Source organism: Haemaphysalis longicornis, unplaced genomic scaffold, assembly GCF_048455015.1.
Source record: "Haemaphysalis longicornis isolate Haplotype H1 unplaced genomic scaffold, Haemaphysalis longicornis Haplotype H1 scaffold_5, whole genome shotgun sequence".
NCBI lineage: Eukaryota > Metazoa > Arthropoda > Arachnida > Ixodida > Ixodidae > Haemaphysalis > Haemaphysalis longicornis.
In genome coordinates, this window is record NW_027526385.1 from 15562017 (window position 1) to 15586157 (window position 24141).

General features: G+C 46.7%; 1 protein-coding gene across 1 annotated transcript; it reads left to right on the plus strand.

Annotated features, from left to right (window-relative positions):
* Positions 1–4216: 4216 nt before the first annotated feature.
* On the plus strand, positions 4217–23862 carry LOC144137905 (uncharacterized). The gene is made up of 5 exons (XM_077669924.1): positions 4217–5437; positions 12130–12422; positions 12984–13169; positions 16368–17162; positions 19743–23862. Exons 1-5 carry the CDS (start codon positions 4951–4953, stop codon positions 19818–19820), a joined length of 1839 nt encoding a protein of 612 aa, XP_077526050.1. The 5' UTR covers positions 4217–4950; the 3' UTR covers positions 19821–23862.
* Positions 23863–24141: the final 279 nt, after the last annotated feature.

Below are 24141 nucleotides of genomic sequence, written 5' to 3' on the forward strand. Positions count from 1 at the left end.
CGTTACGACTGTCACCACGACTAGTCGTACGCGTGAATTTGAGACACATGACCCGATGCGCGCATGCGATTCGTCGTCGGCGTCGCTCCGCCCACCGTTTTTGCTCCATGGTCAACTACGACTATCGCTGAGCTGAATTTGTAGATTCCGCGCGTTCAATCGCAAAAAAATGGATAAAGCAGGCAATCGTGAAGCGTTTTCTGCCTTCGGAAACAGTCCGCGCACACGCCGGCCGTGCCTGCCAGCACGGCACACTCAGCGGCTCGAACCGGCGCAGACCACGGTAGCAACCGTTTGACGCTGCTCTTCTGAATCAATCTGATCGTTAAAATGAAGTTCCACATGCGAGAAAGTAGGTGTTAGTGTGGTGAAAAATTGTGCTAGGGATTGTTGTCAGGGCTTATTTTAAAAGCGGCGATCAGATATCTGCCGCGATGCAAGCCTACGCTGACCGGCGCCGCGGCGCGCGGCGGGCGGTGCGCCGACCGGTCGAGAGATGGCAATACCTGCGCGGAAGCATCGAAACAGGCTACGCAGATGTTCAACTACAACGATCGCTGAGCTGAATTTGTAGATTCCGCGCGTTTGTTCGCAAGAAATTGATAAAGCAGGCAATCGCGAAGCGTTTTCTGCCTTCGGAAACAGTCCGCGCACACGCCGGTCGCGCCTGCCAGCTCGGCACACTCAACGGCTCGAACCGGCGCAGACCACGGTAGCAACCGCGCTTGTCGCTGCTCTTCTGAATCAATCTGATCGCTAAAAAGAAGTAGCTTATGCGAGAAAAGGGATGATAGTGTGGTGAAAAGTTGTGTTACGGATTGTCATTCGCAGTTACACAGATAGCGGCGATCAAATATCCGCCCAACACCTGAGCCGACCAGAGCAACGCACGCCGGTTGCGGGGGGTTGGGGCTCAGCGGACTCTCGTTGCCTGTGGCCTCACGACGATTGCAACGATGGCACGACTACATCTGGCTTGCCAGACGCACGTCGTGAGCCTCCTCCGACCAGCGAACGACGCCAAAACAGGTCCTAACGATCAATCGTAACGATCAGTCGCATGCGAATCGCGTGCGCTAGTCGTACATGTGTCCAGGGCGTGGGGAAGAGGAGGCAGGTTCTCGGGTGAGGAGGAGTGACAGTGGTGGCGGTGTAGTTGGTGCCCGCCGGCGTGTCGGTCCGCGAGGTGACGTCACATGCGGCGCGGGAAAGCGCTCTCGTTTGAACGTCGCCCTCGCGGGAGGAGGAAAAGGGAATACAAAGGATCCCCACGTGTCCCCCCCTCCACAACACCGAGCCCAGTCTAATCTAGCTGAACCGGGCTTCCATCCAAAAACACACAGACAGAAAAGGTGGGGGGTGCTTGCACATTTATTGGTCGCTGGGTCCTGCGGGTGCCAGGACGACCTCGTCCAGCTCGGCTGCGGCCGAAGCGGGAGTGGAGAACACCCGCGCCGCAATGGCTGCGGCGAAAGCTTGGCTCGACGCCAAGGCCCCCACAATGACCGCGATTTGGGCCGAAGGAAGACCCGGGGCAGGCTGTCCAGGCGGAAGCAACGGGAGGCCGGGTGGGCCCAGGGCAACCAGTGGAGCCTTGCCCTCGGTAGCGCTCACGTCAATCAGCGTGGCGCCAACCTTTGCCGGGGCGCGTATTCCCAAACGATATCCCATGAGGAGCCCCGCCGACCACGCCCCCCCACAAACAACGACGTCACAACGTGCCGTCACTTCCGCTTCGTTCGCGACCTCGTACGCCGTGGGCTTTTGTTTGTTTGTTTCCCTTGTTTTAAAAAAGGGCGGCGGCCGATGTGTTTCGCTCCGTGGGCGAGGCTGGGCCTGCCGCGCTGCCGAGCGGAGCTGACGGACGCACATGTGGTAGAAGCATGGTAGAAGAAGTTAAAGGCCCAACCACATGCAGCGTACTTTCGGCGTTTTCTCGCGTGGCGACGCCGCGCGAGCAACGCCGATGTCTACGCTCGCCAGATATCTGCCTCGACGCAGCCCGAGAAAGCACCGGAAAGCGGGCAGCAGCGGGCGGGTTTCACGTCCTTCTCGTGCATTGGGGTCATTCCTTTCAGCAGAAGAGAATGAACTTCTTTTTAACTTGCGGTTATCGGCTGCCTTGAGACAAACTGCTAGCTATTTCTGTTCGAAAGCGCTCATTCACTTGTGGGCTTGTTTGGCTTTCATCGGGGAGATCGGGTATTTGCGGTAGCTTTTTTTTTAGTTAAATAAGGGAGCTCAGGCTACGTCGCTTGTAGTATTAGCATGATGGGGCTTGACTGCAAGATTGGTGCGTGACAACCAAGCCTTATCAACGCCAGAATGCTAGCGGCGCATGCCATTCCATTCGTTGCTACCGTGCCTTGCGTTGGGGAGACCGAGGTTTTGCGATAGCTTTGCTTGACTCAAATAAGAGGGCTGTGGCTACATCGCGTGTAGTAATAGCATAACTGTCCTCGAATTCAAGATGGGGGCGTAAGAAACAAGCGTTACCACGGCTCAAATCTTTCAAATACGACCAAAGGAAATCACTCGCCAATATATTCATTGGCAGCCTCCGTTAGAGTACCAAATTCTGGAGCCCTGCTAGCGCTTCCTCCGTGGTCGAGCGGTTGCGCGCTTGTGTGCTGGCGTTTTGTTTGGAAAGTCCATGGTTCGAATCCTGGTAGAACTTTCACTTTTTTTTTTTTTTTTTTGCAATGAGGGTTTCATCGGCTTTTTTGTTGTTGTTATTCAAGGCAAACAAAGGGGGCCAGAGCACCTTGCCGTTTAACCTACAAGTGACGTTCGACGCTAACCTCAGAATCAAGACAGCCCTGAAATTTACTTTGCCCACACTTTGAATTCATGAGAAGCTCCAGTCAGCACATAACATCAAGGTTAAACAAAGTAGAAGTAAAGTTGTGCTAAGTGCGTCATCGTTCATCATCCTATCTAATTTTGTTCAGATTTGACAGTAATGACTTGATAAAGTGAAGGCAAAAATTTATTTTCGTCTTTTGTAGTCGCGCTGCTTCGCGGCGGTCCATGGTTTCACACCGTGCGCGAGCATGACGTACGCGCTGGGAAGCTGAAGCACGAAATAAACCTTTGCTTACCTGTTCTCGCCTCTCACTCTCAGCACTCTCTTGCGCACCTGCAGACGCTCGTCTTTCATCCTGTTCCTAGTAAAGGTAGCGCTGGGCGCGGTGCTTTAAGTGCGCGCGCACGCGGACGCTTTTTCGCGTATATATGCATGGTTATTGTTTACGTTCCTGAAAGCGAACAATCTAGACGCTTGCTTTCATGCCAGAACACTTCCATCACGACCCACAAATTTCGCTTCTTTTCACTGGCGCAAAGTTCTGACGCCTCCCAACTCTACAAGCTTTACCACTCGCCGATAGAAGTACGAAATGCTGCAAGTCAACCTATAACGTTTCTCCACACTGATGAGTACCACGCTGTTCGCTTATTAGTGCACGCGTACGCTGAAGCCACTGACCAAAGAACCGAAGCACACGCGAAAGTTGCCGGCCCGACCTGACGGTCCCAGCGGCGGCAGCGGCAGCAGAGGCTCGCCCGCCGCCGTTTGCGTGGCCAGAAGTTTCGTTTTCAGCTAGTACGTCAGCCTACTCCTCGGCCGTGATTGGCTATCCAGTTTTGGCGCGGCTGCGACGGCTGGCTCACCGTTTTGTGGCGACGAGGCGAATCACCAAGTGGAAACGTGCCTACTTCTGCTTCATGGATGTGCACGTGCAGCCGCTCGAGATAATCAGAGATGACCTCGCGTCAACACATCAGGAGTCGGTGTTCCGCGCGAACCTTCCAGACGAAACCGCAGTCAACGCCTTCGTGGACGCTTACAGCGGGTGTACAAACACTACCTGGATTGTCCAGAAGGTGCAGAAACGCGGAGAAAGGTACGTTTTGATACGATGGGTTGTAGTACGTGAAGCGTCGTTTCGAAACTTGGGTTGTACTGTTTATATTTTTATTCTGGCTATTTCTTGTTTATATATTTGTATTTTTTTTGCGTGTGTGTCGCTTACAGTTGAGCCGCGAACTGTGACGCAATGCGCGCTCATTAAAAGGCCACACAAACCGACACAAACCGCTCATCTATCGGTCGAGTGCATCTCGAAAAGTGACATTCCTTGCCGCTATTTGGATTCGCAGCAGTTCACTGGCCCAAAAAATAGTGCGCCCAGGGGCTAACTGTTTTCTTTTTTTTTACTGAGTTTTATCTCTGCTGCGGCTACCGTGATCCCAAGCTCACGTGCAGCTACTCATTAATCCCATCAAAAAGAGTATGCATATCGTATGCAGCAAAATCTGTGTGCATGAAGCAGAAATTGTTAAAAATAAGACATTGGCAACAGTGTGAGTGGTAGCGCAGATGATTACTGATATCAAACTCTGTCTTTATGGCGTCAGTGCAGAGACTGTGGTCAATAGCCTTGTACAGAAGACATATATCAAATTCGTCGAGTACTTCAGAAGCTGTACAACCCAACCATTACTTAGCCCTTGGTTTGTCTAAAATTTCGATATTGTTACCCTAAACTGTTATGACCACCAGTGAAAATTATGCAGCATTCACGACCAAGTGTAAAACGACTATGTTTGAGGTAATGTTTCCCAGTCAACGTATCACTACAGTATCACGCTTGCCAGAAGGATTCACATCTTCTATTGTTGTTTATAAAAATATCAATGTTTTCCTTAGTGGCACTGTTCCTGAGAAAGAAATTATGCAATGAAGTTCTTGTTTACAAAATTCAATGCAATAGTGCTTATCATGCAGCTTTAATATTTCACAAGTGCAGGACAGTTTGTAAATGCAGTAATGGTTAATTGGCTGCCTTTCTTGTAATCCTCACCTGCAGCACCGAATAGTGTTTTGAGGTGTGTGTATATAGTGAAAGAGCACCCAACTCAACTGTATACACTTCTCTGTGTTGCAGAATGGCCTTTCACAAGGTTTGGCGCTGCCAACACCACAAGAGAAACAAGGTGTCGGAGAAACGCAATGCCATGTGCATGGCAAGGTTAGATATTAAGATAAAGCTCGTGACAAAGTCCACGAAGAAGAAGGACCCGTATTTGCGCCTACCTGTACCCCTCGTTGCTGTTATACGCATCGACGGAAGGCACACACACAGCCTGGAGTCAGCGGATGCACTACGCCTCCTTCGTGGCACTGCCTCAACTAGGGAGACATTCATCGGCTACTTCAACGACGGCATGGGAATCGAGGAAGCGAGGAAGCTCCACGAGAGCAAGCTGTGCGTGCAAGAGAACGGCCTCATGCTTCTGGCGAACGGGGCCATCAACCCTCTGGCCAGAACCGTGCAGCATTGGCACTGCGTTTGGAGGGCCACAAGCTTCGGGGGTGGAGCCATCGACCCACTGGCCAAACTAGAGGAGAAGGCGCCCCTCTATGCAGCCCAAGGTACAGTGAGGATTATTTCCCACGAACAGCTTACTCTTGGGAGTAGGCTTGGCATTGCTCTATAATTTGCTTTAGGCTCACTTGCTACCCTACTGAGGGTACAAGAGTACAGCCATTCCAATTATAAAGCACAATTTTGCAGTTGTAATTGCACTTCTAATGCACAACAAGAGACTTTGCGCAGAGCTTTAGAGACGGTAGTCTTTATTGGGATACAGTCGACCCTCATTTTAACGAAGTAGTATCAGGACACTGATTTAGTTCGTTATATCCAACGGTAGAGTTAAAAATAGCCTGAAGCCAATCAGCAGTCTCACTCCCACACAAATCGTTGATAAAAATACGAAACATTTTAAGCTTCAAGCCCACTGTAAACAAGGTAACCCTTATTTCAAGCTCAGTGAACCAGAGCATGACACGTGAAATAGCAACAGAACAAAGTTCATCTTACAAAACAAGCCTGCGTTCTTTTTTTTTAGTTGGGATGTGATCTTCGTCTGTTGGCTATTCACAGCACTGAGCAGCATGAAATTTTTAGTGTCCACGAACAAAAGGGCTCTTTCTACTTCTTTTCCAAGTTTTTCCAAATAGCTTCTTGGGCTACTGGCCAATATTTCTTCGTTATAGTATCCGATATCACGCATTGCTCTCACGGATTAATTTTTAATATAAAAGAATAGGTGGCATTGAAACGAAGCGTGACCAACCAATGTTCGTATTTATTTCACTATAACCAATAATTTGCTATATCAGTGTTCATCATAACGCGGTTCAACTGTATGTACTTTACTTAAACAAAAATTGTAGTCTGTCTGTACTGTACATTTGCCTGTCTTTCGATCCAGTCACCTATCCAAAAGTTAACACAAGTCAGGTCTCAACATTGTTGAGCAAAAAGAAAACATTAGGCATATTTGAAACAGATCAATTCATAACTGGTACCAGCAGTGTTTATTTAATTACAGGGGGCAATGAGGAGAAAATATGTTTGTTTTATTCACAAGGTTTTGTGTTTCATAGTACCCTTAGCGCTTGTCCAGCAGCAAATGATGCTTTATTCACTGAGAAATTGAACAATTTAAGCAAAAATTTCAATTATCCCGCTGCGTCGTGCATTTCGTGACGTCAGCAATGACGTAGTCCAGGCAGATACCTAAAACAAAGTTTAGTATTTTGATTGAGGGAGGTGGTAACAGTGAAACGTCTTTTGTTACCTTGGGTACTGTCCGCCCTCCTAGATGCCGCAGTGATACCACTCAGACTACTGTGCGGGCTCTCTTTTCTTTTTGACCGGAGCTGTAGCTTGCGTATTTTTGTTACATGTGATGATTGTTTTGTAAAACATTGTGTATGGCTTGATGGGCAGAATTGTGTAAGTGGCACCCTCGCTTATGTCAGTTCTCAACAGCTGTGCAGCATCTGCCACAGTACCTGGTGCGCACCATACACAGTGCTTATATGTTTATGCATTCGTTTGCTATTTCCATTGTTTACCTCACCATTACTCTTGTAAAAAGAATAAGCCTGGAATCCAAGCTTGCAAACCTCTTTTTGTGAGCTTATAATCCCTCATTAGGTTATACTTGATTTTGTCGGTCTAAGCGTATTGCAAAAAGCAACCCATTATAGGTCACAAATTCAATGCATAAAAGACGCGGGTGAGTTGCATGCCCATTATTTTTTCTTCATTACATAGTTTATTTGATCGTAGTTTACATCAAAAATAATGTCAGTGTAATTCTAATGAGGCAATCTTTCAAATGAACCGAGCTTACATTTTGTCTTCATGGCCCCTGTTAAAATAGATGTGTACTTTTTTTTTTAATTCCAAGAGTTTGCTCTGCAGCAGAAAATGGTGGGTACGAGTGAGGCTAAATGTACTGGAACAGGTAGTTCTCAGTGAGGAAGTCTGAAGGCTCCTGCGATATGGATTAAAAAGCCAGTGTCAGACTAGTCAGGTGGCTGCTCTGGGTTGAGCCCCACACTACTTAAGGAGGCACGTGGGTCTTTGGGACCAAAAAATTGCCCAAAAAAGCATTTTTTTAGGTGTCACTTTTCTCTCGATTTTCACAGTTTTTCCTCCAAAAATTCCATATTTGAAACAGTGCCACACACTTATAAAAGCCATAGAGGCCCGATTCTAACAAAGAAATAATTATTTTACCATAATTCCCCACTTTTTCGCCTCGAGTGGTATCGCACTGATACAAAATTCTCGAGAGGTACATCCCAGCATGTAGTGCAACTAGGAACATAAGTTGTTTTGCACTTTGAAGCTGAATGTGTAAACCATGTGATATGGGAAGCAGATTTTGCGTTTTGTGTTTCAGTAGTTGTTTAATTAGCATTATTTTTAATTGGTTAGGAGAAGTAGTTCAAACCTAGAAGTTAGAATTGATGTAAACTTGTACGTGATTGCAAAACAAAAAACTGCTTTCCACATTTCATTCTCCACAACTTCTGTTATGTATTCATGTCTTGCTGGTAATGTTTTGTTGAATACTTTTTTCCTACTTTTCTAAAAAAAAATCAAGAAATATTTTAATTAACCCAGAAACTAGCCATCTCACATCAAAACTAATTAGATATTTAAAATCAGCTAAAAAAACTGAACAAGCCTATGAAGTTTCATGCTACTTGCTGTTAGGAACACTGGAGACCACGGTAAGTCCACAAAATGTGGTGAATGTCTGTGGTCGGTGCCAACATACAGCAAAATAAATGTGTAGGCCCGAATAAACCCTGTCGACCTAGCGGCCAGGTGTGGGTGAAAGCAGGTGTAATTGTGGCATCAGTGCAAATTGTTAGTAGTGCCACCTTTTTGAGGCGGATGAGCCCACCAGGGAGGTTACATCCACAGAGTGGGATAAGTGCACGTGTGGAGCACTGAAGGCATTTTGTCCAAGGTGCTCTGTAGTAGAGTCAACTGAAAATAGAGGTAGTAGATGCGTCATAGCAGGCATGTGTGTCTGCAACCATCTACCTGCCTATGTCCAGGAGTTAACGTCCTCTGGGCCCAAGCAATCTTCACTCTGAAGCTAAGTGTTGTAGTCTTTGCGTGGAACGTTTAGGATATGGGTACTTGGTGGGGTATTTTCCAAGGGCCTTATACAGCTTTTATTGAGTCTGAAAATCACAACAGGTTGTGATTGTTCTCACCTAAGACGCTCTATAGTCAATGCTTCGGAAATTGCTTTTAGCTCAGCAAGTGTTGACAGAGGTCTCTGAGTGGCGTAGTTGTGGCAGGTTTGACAAAACTGCACGTCAGGGTTCCTGATTCTCAACTACTGTGGTGACAAGGCTGCCTGAAACACCAGCATCGGCATAAAATGTGTCTTGACTAGCACTGGGTGCAAGTGTGGCACACCACGGCTAGAAAAACTTAGAGGCTTGCAACCAGCAAGTAATATTTGTGTTCAAGAAGGGGGTTCTGGAGAGGTAGATGGTGGTGTATTGAACTGGAGGTGCATATACCACCTTAAGGAAACCACAAATGAGTACACCTTTGCTTTAAGCAAGCATACCTGTCACCACTGCCTAAGGCTAGCTTCTTCCTGTCGTGTAGAGATGGGTGTTAAAGGAGCCATGAAGAGAAAACAAAAGTTTCGTTCATTCAAAAGATTGCCTCGTTAGAATCATACTGAAACCACTTTTAACGTAAACTTCGCTCAAATAAGCTACATAATTAGGAAAAATGAGAATGGCCAGGCGACCCACCAGCTCATTTCCCGCAACAGAACCTATGATGTCATTCGAGCCAGCTCTGCGATTGGCGGTGGCCGGCACAAGCACATGCAAATTAGGTAGAGCTTAGAAGCTAGCCAAACGAGCGATTTGTGCTTAAATTTAGGGCATGGTGGGATAAGCAGTGGAAGTTACGAAAGCAAACGTAAACATGGAAGTACCCATGCGTACTGCTGTTGGTACTGCGCGCACTATGCTTGGTTTAGCTGCACAGCACTGCGGGGCTTGGGGTTGTTTCAGACAACACTGGCCGATTGACGCAAGCAACGGTGTCTTACGTGACCATATTTGTCGAGCGAGCACTGTTTCAGGGAATGCTTATTTTCTCCCAGAACAAAAACAAGCCAGGTTTAAATACGGTCAAAAACAAACCAAAGGCTTGCCACGGTATGGTGGCAACAACTAGGTTCAGGTAACATAAAGAAACGCGGAAACGCCACTGTACGGTACCTGGAGTCAGTAGTATTAACTCTATGCCTGGAGGCCAGCACCGCCGTACAGGGTGGAGACACCCTTTTAACGGTCTCGTGCCGTCGCGATTGGGCCAACGTGCTCAACGAGTTGTTCTTTTCATTTCCCTTGAGATTTAGCAACGCGACATAGATAAGATGATTTAAACTTCGCCAATAACCCACGTTGCGGCGATAATTTAGCGCTGTTTTGACACATTGACTTGCTTCGGCGGCGAACGAGCGACCCAAAATGGTGGCGCCAGCGTATATGCGTCTCTACCCTGTACGGCGGACGCGTGAATCAAGGCACTCTAGGCTGCAGAGCGGTCGGTTCCTCTGATGTCATTGCAGAGCCCGAAAACAAACGATTTAGCGGGAAAATAAAAAATTTAACTTAAATTGAATAATTTCTCAGTGAATAAAGCATCGTTTGTACCTGAACAAGCGCTGGGGGCACCATAAAACACGAAATCTTTCGAATAAAACGATTGATTGATTGATTGTGGGGTTTAACGCACCGACGCAACGCAGGCGATGAAGCGCGCCGTAGTGGAGGGCTCCGGATTAATTTTGACCACCTGGGGATCTTTCACGTGCGCCGAAATCTCGTACACACGGGCGTTTTTGCTTTTCGCCTCCATCAGAAAAGCGGCTGCCGCGGCCGGGAATCGAACCCGCGACCTCGTGCTCAGCAGCGCAACGCCTTAGCCACTGAGCCACCACGGCAGGTCTTTCGAATAAAACAAACTTCATTTTCTCTTCATGGCTCCTTTAAATGAGGAAGGCAGCTAATGATTCCCACTGCTTCTCTCTTGATGGTCTCTCAGTGAGCCCACTCTGCCCTTGTCATATACTGAAACTGCGCCTGGTGTGCGAGATGACGCAGCGGGATTGCATCAACGAGAAGAGCCATCTTTGTGTGAACTGCTCCTGTGTTTTGTGGAAATCCAGCAAACTAAATGTAACGGTTGAAGGGCATGCTGGTGGGCTTCTTGGAGCCATGGCGTAGTTGATCTGGAGGCTGTGACGTCTAGGCCAAGATTGCGGTAGCAAGTAACTTACATTACAGGTTTGCCATAAAGGATTAAGGTAACGTGCGGTTTTGCAGTCTTTGTTGTGCCCTCCGACTACTGGCGATAAGTAACATGGTCTTATCATCATGGGATAGTGTGAGCCTCACACTTTTGCACCAAGTGTTTAAGAGTATTTTAAGCACTCTGAAGCGTTTGTTAAAATTAAAAAAAAAAGATGCGTTGAAAAAGATAGTTTGACCCAAACTACAAAAAGGGCTAGCACCTGGGTATATACCTTTAAAGGGACCATTCAGAAAAAATGTTTGTTTTATTCGAAAGATGTCATGTTTTATAGTGTCCCCAGCGCTTGTTCAGATGCAAACGATGTTTTATTCACTGAGAAATTATTCAATTTAAGTTCATTCTTTTATTTTCCCACTAAATCATGAGTTTTCGTGGTCTGCGATGACATCAAAGGAACTGACTGCTCTGAAGCCGATTGTGAAGCTTTGTTTACTGTTAGTGAACCTAGATGGTGCCACCATACCGCAGAAATCCGTTTTCTGCCTTTGCTTTGTTTTTGACCGTATTTAATCCTGGCTTGTTTTTGTTCAGGGAGAAAATAATCGTTTCGTGAAACATTGTGCTTTCTCGACAAATATGGTCTCGTAAGACACCGTTGCATGCGTCAACTCGCCACTGTCGTCTGAGACAACCCCAAAGCCCCGCAGTCCTGTGCAGCTAAACCGAGCATAATGCACGGAGCACCAACAGCAGTACACATTGGTACTTCTATGTTTACGTGTGCTTTCGTAACTTCCACTGTTTGTCCCATCATTCTTATTGCTTTGTAAAGAATGTGCCCTAAATTTAAGCGCAAATCGCTCGTTCGTCTAGTTTGTAAGCTCTACCTAATTTGCGTTTGCTTTTGCCGGCCTCCGCCATTCACAGAGCTGGCTGGTATGACATCATAGGTTCTGTTGCGGGAAATGAGCTCGCGAGTCGCGTATCCATTCCCTTTTTTCCTAATTATATAGCCTATTTGAGTGAAGTTTAAGCTAAAGGCGGTGTCAGTATGATTCTAACGAGGCAATCTTTTGAATGAACCAAACTTGTGTTTTATCTTCATGGCCCCTTAAGTGGCATTCCAAGTGCAACGGGAACAAAAGGTTCCAATAGATGGCATGTGAGCAGTGAAATGCAGCAAAAGTGAGCCGACCTGAGCAAACTTCCGCTGTGTTTGTCAGGAGCGGAGGATGACGTAAAAGGCAGAGCGCAAGAAGTGGGCGGGAAGAGGCATTGAAGTGGCAGGGGCAACAGACAAATATTCTTCTTCGACAATATTTTCAGTGAAGTGAGCACATACAAGGCCAGTTTTTTTTGTGTACACAAGGTGGTTCTGAGGCCATGAGGGCCCAACACAATTACTTAAGGGGGACTTAATTGTGAAAGTGCAACTGATTCCTTGTACAAAAATTTGCAGGCACCACCGTGACTGTCAGCAGGAGCGACAGCAGTACCTGCTGGGCAGTTCTGGTGGCGACCCCCATCATGCAGCGAGCCCAGGCACTGGATGTGGCGCGGGACATTGTGTTCATTGACTCAACCTCCTCTTGCGACACAACCAGGTGCACCGTGACGCTGGTGCTGGTGGCAACAAGCGCTGGTGCAATCCCCATCGCAGCGCTGCTCCACAACGAGCAAAGCACTGAGGGTTACCTAGCTGCCTTCCAGCTGCTGAAGGACACCTATCCTCTTTGCTTTGGGAATCAGTGTGTAAGTTGAAAATGTTAAAGATGATTTCATTGTTAATGTTTAATGTGGCACTGCTTGTCAGACATTAGATGAAACAAATTGGTCCATGTTTTCTCTATACCATCTTTTTATTGATTGGCATGCATCTGCAGGCTAAGCAGGGCCCAAAATCTTATGGCCACTGCTGAAGACAACTACCAACTACCACCTCTATGATGTTACGATGTCATAAAGCATGTGGAAGGGATGTTTGTGACACTGTTTCAAAAGAGCCGTGGCAGTGTGTTATACCTTGCATGAGTGTCCTGCAAAGTCAGTGCTTGGGTTTGACTGTAACAATTAAATTAGAATAAAATAATGCGTTGTAGACAAATTTAAGTGTCAAAGTATGGAGTTGTGTTGCTCTAAATTAGTGCCCAGGCTTCACAGTAGCATTAGTAGGTTGTTTTCAATAAGTGCAAAAATTTTCTATTTGCAAGAAGGAATGGAACTGAAACATGTATAGCCTCCAGTTTTAGTAGAGTTGTGTAGCCTTCTATTTGGCCTGTTATGTGTAATAAGCCACATTTTACCATTTTGCAGGCCCCACAAGTCTTCATGACGGACAATTCGAGTTCAGAGAAGGCTGCATTGCAGGAAACATGGCCAACAGCAAAACATCTTCTGTGCCACTTTCATGTGGCGCAGGCTGAGTGGCGCTGGCTGACCGCAGCTAAAAACAAGGCTGACAGAGACGAGAGGCGTCGCCTGATGTCGGCTTTTCAAATGGTAAGATATTTTCATATTCAAACGAATAAGGGCATGTTTTTTGTCCCCACTTTGGCGACACCACATAAAAGTTGCAGTTCTAGCATTGCCTTTTTTTTAAAGCTGCTTCTAGTGCCCACTCCAAAAGCATTTATGCACAACAGACAGTGTGAACACAGTCTGCGTACATATAGACAAGGCCTTCCCGAACTAGGGAGACAGGAGGCATGGCTGATACATGTTACTGTGATTCAGCACAAAGAAATCCTTGTGCATATTTGAGGTGGAACACAAGTCCATAACCAAGACTGGTGCTGTCCTTTTAAAGGCTCCATGAGGACAAAATACAACTTTGTTTAGTTTGAAAGAACTAGGCTTTGGTAGCTCACTCAACTCCACTCCAACCACGCCAGATGTCTTGTAACAGAAAAAAAGCAATGAATATAGAAAAGCTTTCAAATTCCACCCCGTAGTGATGCAATATGTGTAGGAGTGGAATGTTATAGGCTGGCACTAAGAAATGCTCATCAAAGTGTCAACTATCGGTTAGCATTGAAGTGGTACAATCAAATGGCACTAGATCCACTGCCACACTCGCACAGTCGAGTTTCTTGGCGATGGCTTTGGTCGGCAACCACCAATTGCACAAACAAGATTCTGTGACGTCAAAAAAAAAGCACCAGAAAGTGGCTAGGTAGGCGCCGCTGCAGACTGTTTCTTCTAACATCTTGATTATGAGTTTTCAATACAATCTGCATTGTTGTTATCGTTACAAGTCAGCCTTTTTATTGAACTAAACTTGTATCTTGTCTTCATGGCCCCTATAACTAAAATTCCCCACCATTTTGCCCAAAATGAATTGCAATGAAAAAAAAAATAAGAAAAGAACATTAAAAATGGTGTCGAAAGTAATGTAAGAGCAGATTATAAACAAAGCATGTTGGCTCTGGCTGCACCATGCACAAAAAAGCAATGAAGGAACATGTGCTGGCTCGTGGCTTAGGCTGGTGCAGCACCAACACGTTGAGGTGGGTACAGTCTACATTAATGGCAAAGAAAAGAGACAAACTGCCAGCTGTTGCTACTGTGTTTGTAGCATGACCGTAAGGTGGTGTGGCCCACTCCGGTGGTAATAGTGCCTATATCTCCGCGCTCAGCGGTTTGTGTAACTGCGGGCGATGACCTATTTGGCTTTATTCACCGAGGCCAACAGTGCCTCAACACCATTTTAGGCTCATAAAAATAAACTCGCGCTAGTCACATTGTAAAGACTTGTTTTATCGAGAGAAACTAATGACCCCCTCACAGCAGATGCCTTAACATAATTAGGGTTGTTCGTTTTTGGGCTTTATATTTTTAGAAAATCGGTGGTAAAAATCAGGTGCTATTTTTCAAACTGATAATTGTGGGGAAATCGAGTCTTTTTGCTGAACCATTCCGGAATTCGGGTCTTGTCGGGTCAAATCTACAGATGTACTGAGTAATACTCAGTTTATTTTATCAGTAGGTATTACAAGATTCTTAACCCTTTCATGTTCAATGGTGTTCATGTACGTCCCCGGCAAACACCTGCAAAATGGTCAATGACGCACATGTACGCCATCGCTGGGTTCTTTCAACAGTGCGCCTTTTTCGATCATTTCTCTCACTTGGCTTGTAATGCCACACTGCAGAAATACGTGAAATTTTTCTCTTGCGCCGATGGCTCTGCTTTTCTTCTTTAATGCTTTACTACAGCAGCACGCCAGCTATCGCTCGCGCCACGGCTGCTGGATGAAAGGCCCGTGTTCTCATCCAGAGGCCGTGCCTGCGCATCGGGTCACGTGTGGGTGCGCAGTGGTTGATTTCGGTTTCATCCTCTGGGCGCTTCCCGCTTCTTACGCCCATGAAACTTTCCTAGAATTTTTCTTGTGTTACTCATGAATAAACCCTGTGTATGTAACAACACAAATGATTTTTTTCTCACTTTATGATCACACTAAAAAATTACAATTTTATCTCGATATGGACTCGTCCAAATAATTGATAACAGCAATAAAAAAAATGACCCTGGGGGGTCGCATTTGGTGAAAAAATTCGACCATAACGCATTAAAAGTGGTGTTTGTTCCACGCTGTTTATCGGAGGAATATCGAGGTTTTTTAGCAAATTCTCTACTATATTTGGCGTTTGTTTGGAAATAGATCAGTAATGATGACTGTAAAGAGCAGTAATAACTTCTAAGAAACGAAACATTTTATTCACAAAAAGCTGCTCATCGATTGTTTACACACCCTTGTTTTCGTACATAATTATATGCATGCACAACATGTTGGTCTCCATTCGAGGTCTGTCCGATCGTTGAACGTATTTCAGCCGGGAGAAAGTTCTCTCGACCACACAGCTTCCGCTAGCTAGGCGGAACAATGTCAGTGCAGCATTTTCCAGCCTGGGTAGCGAGCGGCAGAGTCATGCCAATACTCAACAAGTTCAAAAGCTGTGTTTGTGTGGCTTGCCTCTATCAAGTACTGGTTTAGAACAGCGGACCGTCAGCACACGATAGTGCACTTTGAAAATGTCCATTCGGGGAGAAATTGGGTTTAACCCGATCCTCCTTAAACATGTTTGGGGTGTTAAATAAGGTAAGATTGGGTTGTACCAAAAAAAAAAAAAAAAAACCCGACCATAAACATAATATATTGATTATGTCTCGCATATCCCAAGCAATCCTTTGAGGAATCTACTTTTTTAATTATCGATATTTTATGATAACAATCTGCAAACATTCTCTGGCCTAAGAACCTTTCCTGTTTGTGTACAAAATTCACACACTTAGATTTCATGTTTGTCTATCTTTTTAGCTTTGGCTTGTGGTGCTAGCCTGAGCAGAAAACAAAACGGCATCTTTATAGCCCAGCATAAACCAAGCTCAAAAAAGCAGTTGTAAAAACACAGCCAAAGGTAGGAGTGTCTTAAATTTGTACCTTAAATAAGCAGGCACGGTCTGGTGACAATTTTTTTTTAAATACATAATAAAATTTAATTTTCACTTTAATCTTCTAGGATAAGAAACAAGCAGTCTGATTTTTTTAAAGTATTTTAAAGAAGCTTCAATGTGGTGTATTTACAGCACTTTTCATAGAAATCGATTGGAAAGTAAATTTGCATGTTTGTGAAATGAGGATTGTGAACTGTTGCTGGGCACATTTCTCACTGCACGATTATTATCTGTTATTTCAGATCATGTATGCTGACACGGTGGAAAAGCTGGCGACTGCAACGGCCAAGCTGAAGTCCGAGTCCCACGTTGCCTATGTGGAACGAGTGGAGGCTTTCCTCGCAAGACAGGAGGAGTGGGTGCTGCTGTTCCGTGCTGGTGTTGCAACACGGGGGCACAACACTAATAACTTTGCGGAGGCCACCATCCGTGTCCTGAAGGACATTGTGCTGAACCGGACGGAAGCGTTCAACGTGGTTGCTCTGGTGGACTCGGTGGCTGTGGTGTGGGAGCGCTACTTTGAAAGCCGCATCCTCTGCCACGCCAACAACCGCGTTTCCCATCACCGCCTCGTGTACAAGCGGCTGCTATCAAGAATGCCCGAGAGTGCAGGCGAGAGCATTCAGCAGATTGGTCCCCAGCTGTATGCGGTGCCCAGTGCCACGCACCAGGGTGTGACTTATGAAGTGTATGCACACTTCGGAGCCTGCAGCTGTGCCACCGGGAAGCAGGGGGCATTTTGTAAACATCAGGCCCTGGTGCACAAAAAATTTGGGGGCCTGTTTCCCAATGCTCCTCCCCTGAGCACCGACGACCGCCACCAACTGGGCAAGCTGGCCTTGGGCGACACATGCCCGCCCCGGGAATTCTTCCAGCCTTTCCGGGGAGAGCAGCAGCTCCCAGAGCACGATGCAGACGGCAGCACCACTCCGGAAGGTCCGCACACTGAGGCCAGCAGTGCAGTTGACGCACCCCCTCAGCCCTCTTCAAGCCTGGCACCCATTGTGCGAGAGACAGACCCTGCCCAGCTTGCTCAGGTAAGCATGTGCTCGGTGTCCGCATAGAGCACACAGAAAAAGAGTATTTGCTTGTTTCTGTTTGTGAGCATGTGGAACCCCAACTTCAGAGAAACAAGGTGTGCAGACATGACGAGGCACTATCCAGTACAGCTCTCAGTCGTATGCATATATTATAATGAGCAGCCAAAATCTAAGCAAAGTCTGAGGCTTCTTTAAAATATTGGCATTTGAGAAAAAAGGCGAGAGCACGCAAATAAATGTTCATGCAGACACATGATGCAATACTGTTGCTCACTCTTACATGCGGCAAGTCATTTTTATGTGACATTACCCCAGTGATACCGGCAAATTAAAGAAAAACAGAACAATACCTGAGAGTAATAGAAAGTGGGAAGAAATGTAGTGTAAACGTACATGTAAACAATAAAATGCAAGGACAACAATTCTCTGGGACTGCAGCGCAGCCCCTACGTTCTTTACACAACACCTGCGCTGTTCTCCCAAAAGTACAGGGCTACCACTCGGAAGACTACACTCATTGGAAACACACCCCCTCAGTTACATCAAAATGGTCCTTCATATGTAAGAACCCCTCCAGTATATTCTGTAACCATTGCACCTGATATGGTCCCAGCACTCAGGGAGTGGATTTCTCCCTGCATGTAAACAGTGATGGTTGGCAAAACACGCGTCCACTGACAACCCAAAAGGAACAACAGAATCTGCCGCATTCAGCCTTCACTGGCTGTCTACGTATACGCGAGGGAAGAGGGAGGGGGGGGAGGGGTCTAACTGGCTGTGAGTGTTGAATCTCCATGTAGCTTTCCCTTTGCCCCGGCAAGTATTACAGCACCACTGCATACCGTATGATCAACTGATGACCAGGGCATATATGCTACCAGATAATAGCAACAGTGCGTGCACAGCACAGTCCAAAGACTCATTCTAAAGGCTGGTGTTATTGCACCACATTCTAGTATGTTTTGGAGGTGCTGTGTGTCAGCTAAGTACCACGGCAGGCTCATACAGCGTGACGTCACTTTCTCTTCGTGCGCCGAGGCTGGGGCTGCGGCGCTGGGGAGCTGACGCACATTTAGTACAAGTTAAAGGCCCAACCACATGCAGCGTACTTTTGGCGTTTTCTCGCGTGGCGACACAAGCTGACGCGCGAGCTGATGCACGAGCAACGCTGATGTCTACGCTCGCCAGATATCGGCGTCGACACAGCGCGAGAAAGCACCGGAAAGCGGGCAGCAGCGGGCGGGTTTCACGTCCTTCTCGTGCTTTGGGGTCATTCCTTTCAGCAGAAGAGAATCAATTTCTTTTTAACTTGCGGTTATCGGCTGCCTTGAGACAAATTGCAAGCTATTTCTGTTCGAAAGCGCACATTCACTTGTGGCTTGTTTGGCTTTCATCGGGAAGATCGGGTATTTGGGGTAGCTTTTTTTTTTTAGTTATATAAGGGAGCTCTGGCTACGTCGCTTGTAGTATTAGCATGATGGGGCTTGGCTGCAAGATTGGTGTGTGACGACCAAGCCTTATCAACGCCAGAATGCTAGCGGCGCATGCCATCCCATTCGTTGCTACCGTGGCTTGCATAGGGAAGACCGAGATTTGCGATAACTTTTCTCGACTCAAATAAGAGGGCTGTAGTTACATCTCTTGTAGTAATAGCATAACTGCCCTCGGATGGGTGCGTAAGAAAGAAACGTTACCACGGCTCAAATCTGAACAAAATAAGATAGGATGATAAACGAAGACTCACTTAGCACAACTGTACTTGCTACTTGACTTAACCTTGATGTTATGTACCGACTGCAGCTTCATTAATTCAAAGTGTGAGCAAAGCAAATTTCGGGGCTGCCTTGATACTGAGGTTACCGTCGAACGTCAATTGTAGGTTAAACGGCAAGGCACTCTGGATCAGTCTTTTGAGAAAGAATCGGTCTTTTGATGCACCGCTTGGAACTAATTTTACAGCTCATCAAAATTTGGTGGCACCAGTGGCAAGGAACCCTTTCGAATGCCCATTTCAAACACCAAAGTTTTGTGTGCTGTAAAATTAGTTCCAAGTGGTGCATCAAAAGACCGATTCTTTTATTCCACTCACCATGGTTCGTAGTTTTACAAAATATAAAGATTACAGTTTTATGGCCAGCACTGTTTTGTCTATTGTTCCTCCAAAAATGACTAATAATCTCTAATCATCTTGGGAACTAATTGACTTACTCAGCAAATAACGGCACATTTGAAATCAGTGGGAAAAAAAGCAGAAAGACTGACAAGGTTCACAGAGTTTACTTAAAAATTAAAGGAAGCTGTTTTAAGAGAAGTCTCCCCTCTTAACAAAACTTTTCCACTTTATTTAATTTTGCCCTCGCTGTTCTCCACAACTTTGCAAATCGTATTCATTTCTCGGGGTGTGTTCACTCCTTTTATGAGTGTCTAACGGCTATAGCTTTCACGCACCCATAAGCCTTGTGAGATGGACTACAAGAATAAACTTTAAGCAGAAGGCGAATGACGGAAGCAAAAATGCAAGCTGTAATGGGTGAGAAGACAGGAAGTAACTTGCTGCTGCCAACATCTCTCTTGCAGGCTCGAGAAGATGCCTACCAGAGCCTGGAGTCCCAGTTGCGACGCCTGCATGCCATGAGCGAGCATAACCCGGCATAACTGGAGATACTGCAGGGCCTTGGGCAGGAACTTGGCCGTGTGTCAAATGGAAGTGACGCAACTGCTCTTATGCTCGCCTTCAGGGCAACTGCAGCAGCACGGAGGCGTAGGGGGCGTCAGATAAGGGTGCAGCCTACGAGCCTTGCCAGGCGTCGACCAGGTCTTACAAGAGGCTCTAAGAGGGTGCCAGCTGGACGCCCGCCAGCTCAGCCCGCTGCCAAGAGGCCAAGGAAGAGGCCCCACTCTGTGCAAAGAAATGTGTCAGACAATGTCCCAAGTGCAAGGCTGCACTGAGCACGCCTGCTCTAAGGCCAGCCTCTAATGTTCTGCAGCAACCACAGTGGCAACTCGCTGCCACTCTTTGGCTAGCGTGAGAGTTCAGAAGGCAGGCACATCACCGAGCTCCCTGGTCTGCTTTTTTCCTACACATCGCCCCTTCGGTGCTCGCACGGTGTCTTTCGTAAATCTTTTTTTCCCGATGTCATAGAAGCATGGAACAAATTGCCGCGACATATTGTTGAAAGTTCTGACGTTAAGAAATTTGAATGTGCTCTTGATGTTTACTTCGCCGAGCAATGAATATGCTATTTTGTTAGTGTTCGAAGTTGCTGAAAGTGTCAATGTCTGTATTTGCTTTCCATATCTTATGCTTCCCTCTCTGTAATGACCCTCAAGTGAGGGTTGACAGTATAAATAAATAATAAATAAATAAATAAATAGATCATCAACAGCCTGCTCAGGTCCACTGCAGGACGAAGGCCTCTCCCATAGACCTCCAACCACTCCTGTTCTGCGCTACTCGAGTCCACTGTTGGCCACCGAATTTCTGTATTTCATCCCTCCATCGTGTTATTGGCCTTTCTCTTCTTCTAGACCCATCTCCTTGTATCCACTCTGTTACCCGAATCGCCCACTGGTTGTCGGTTTATCTCACCACACGGCCACCCCAAGTCCATTCTTTTTTCTTTGCTTGAACTATGATATCAACTCGGGTTTGTTTCCTGATCCAGGTAGCTCGTTTCTTGTCCCCGGGTGTTACTACTAACATTATTGTTATTGTTTCCATGACCTGTTGAGCCAACCCAAGTTTGCTTTCTACTTGTTTAGTAAGGCGCCAAGTTTCAGCTTTTTTTTTTTGAGTGACAGAGTTAGCTCACTTTTCGTTATTTGGCAGTGCCTGCCATGTGCTCCCCAACCCATACCTCTTCTGTGCCAGATTTCTCTCTCATGGTTGGGGTCAGCACTAACCATCTGTCCGAGGTAGTTATATTCTTTTTTTCTTCGTCTAGCGTTTTGCCTGTCGCCACCAAGGAACACGAATGCACATGGTGACTTCCACAGACACGGCGGACGCCATAACCACCTGTGACAGGACATGGCATTATACTCTTTCACCCCACGCAATGTGGCATGACGGCCAGGGGCCCTGCCAGATGGACCAGGGTCGGGGACCCCTATCAAGGGTAAAGGCAGCGTTCCAGTCACAAGTTCCCCTTTCAAGGGTCCACACTCGACCAAGGACACCTGTACCCATTAGAGAAACCGGTGGGTGCTTGGCGGTATGCCGATTTCGAACCCGGTACCTCCCACATACAATGCAAGTGCTGTACCTCTGATCCATCGCTGCACCCCACCCAAGACCAATGAGATGCCAGAAATCAAGAGAAGTTGAGTCACTAGCCGACTGCATCATAAGCACCTGCCTGCCCAAGGCTGTCAAGGTGCTCTTCTCTCTAGAGCAGCATTGTCCTGGTACCGGCGGCATGGAAACTCGGCACGCCATGCATGCGTGCGCACCACAACAGCCCGGCCATTCCCGAAGAAAGAGTGGCACAGAGGGAAGAGAGAGTCTGTACTTGTATGTTGCTGTCCCTTGCTCTGCGGTCACGGCAACTCTGACACGTCGGGCGCCTCACCAGCTCGTTCGTATCATCCGCTGGCCCGCGTAAGGCCATTCGTAACAGCCAAAATTGTGCCCACTGACAACAATGCAATTTTGCCAGGATTTCTCAGAAATTTGTGTGACACAAAATAAGATCATCGATATTTTGCTGTATATGGTTGAGCGTGCTGGAACATAAAAGTTCAAGAAGAAGAGTCTGCTGAAGACTGTGACAAGGCTTCACGCACTGGCCCAGCAATCTTTAGCAGCCCTCAAGAGAAGCTGGTTCGTGAATGATTAGTTGCGGGGATTTCAAGATGTCTGCCAAAATTACTCAACACAGCTCAATCACAACCTAATGCTTTAAAAGGCTCTAGACTCAGCACACCAACTTGCAACGGTGAAGCAGCAGCAGTCAGAGTTTCACCTTGGCTTGGTAGCCATCAACAAGGTGGGCTCTGCATGTCATGTAAAATGGTCGGACACCCACAAACCACCTTCTAACTGAAGCCTGAAGGCAAAATAAACCGACAGCAAGTTCATCTTGGGCCAAGTGCACAAGTGAGTCCTGCCATTGGACCCGCCGCGGTGGCTCAGTGGCTAAGGCGTTGCGCTGCTGAGCACGAGGTCGCGGGTTCGATTCCCGGCCGCAGCGGCCGCTTTTCTGATGGAGGCAAAAAGCAAAAACGCCCGTGTGTACGAGATTTCGGCGCACGTTAAAGATCCCCAGGTGGTCAAAATTAATCCGGAGCCCTCCACTACGGCGCGCATCATCGCCTGCGTTGCGTCGGCGCGTTAAACCCTACAATCAATCAATCGAGTCCTGCCATTGGATCGGTGGAAATTGTCACTGATGGTCAATCTGCCCAGCGGAAAACTCGAAATGCCACTCTATCACAACAGCATCAGCCAGCCTCAATGGCTGCTCTACAGGCCAGATGGATGACCACTATCCATATAAGGGATAGCATGAATTCAAATACTGAGAACAACTGATTACTTGAAATGTCTATATTCTCCAAGAAGTGTGCCACCCCCTTCTCCGAATAATGGCATTTGAATAGCTTCATCTCATTGTATGCCTCAGCTCTGTCAGCCGCATGGTCAACTCTACAAAGGAGTTTTCTGTCACTGCTCACGGGTCTAAACAGTGTCAGGTGAAATGGGTATGGCTATTCATGTACCAGTCCTTTACAAGGCCAAATGGATCGTTTTAAGTTGACTACAGGCAAACCAACCACTTTAGTTATTGGTGTGGGTGGAACGAGTTTGTACCAAAGAGCTCAATTCTTGAGTTTATCTTGATTTAGAGAAGTGAAGGTCCACTGCATACTACTTGCACTCCACTTAAAAAGGACGCACAGAGCAAGAAAAACAGCTCGCGAAAGGAGGCACGCACGAAACGATCTCCAACTTCGCCTCGAGAGAATTTTCAGAAATGGAAAAGCGGGCACGGCAGTGGTAAGCGCACCCATTTTTCTAGCAGCATGCAGTCAGTCCACAAAGTCAGCAGCAGCGGCAAATGCATAAACTCACCTGGCAACATTCAATTAGTGATCAGAGATAGGAGGAGAAGGCCACAGAAAGAAATGAAGTCATCTGGATCTCAAACACTGCCTAGTCCTCCCTCGCAAGAAAGGTTGCCTGCACCTTGACCGTTGTCATATTTTCCCTTACTCGTTTGTTTAGGAGGCATTTGTTTCAGAGGTTGATTGTAGGTTTCAACGCGCCGACGTAGTGCAGGTGATGAGGCACGCCGTAGTGGAGGGACCACCTGGGGATCTTCAACGTGTGCCAAAATCTTGTACACATGGGCGTTATTGCTGGCAGCTGAACCCCCATATGATGTTTCTGACGTGACACGTGTCTACAGTTCGGTATCATGGGGTTCATGTTTTGTATGTGGTTAAGATTGTCATTGTATAGCTTTCACCTTTTCTTTGTTGATGACGCCGGAATTCATATTGTTAAAACAATAAACTTTCAGCTGTGAGCAGTGTTCGCGTCTTTCCTCTCCTTGTGTATTCATCTGTTCGTGCTGTCTTTTAGTTATAGTGTACCGACTAGCCAAAGTTACCACCCTTACAAGAACCTGAATGTACTAAGATGACACCTTTGGTTCTTCACAGGCAACTTTGGCACTGTTTCAGCATAATTGAGGTCATTCATTTTTTCAACACATCACCTTTACTGAAATTCCTGCATTTGAGTATTCTGCTTAATATTTTGTTCACATCTACTTGAAGGTAAGAGAGGTCTACCAACAGGCGTAGTTTGTCGCACCTCAAGGTGGACTCCAGAAGCTGGAGGCGGGGGGATCGGGGAGGGGATGGAAGGCAGATAGAAAAGAGGAGAGCAAATGAGGGAAAGGGTATGATAATAAAACAAAAAAGGAAAAACACCCACCACCACTCACGAGGACTTAAAAAAAAGGGGGGG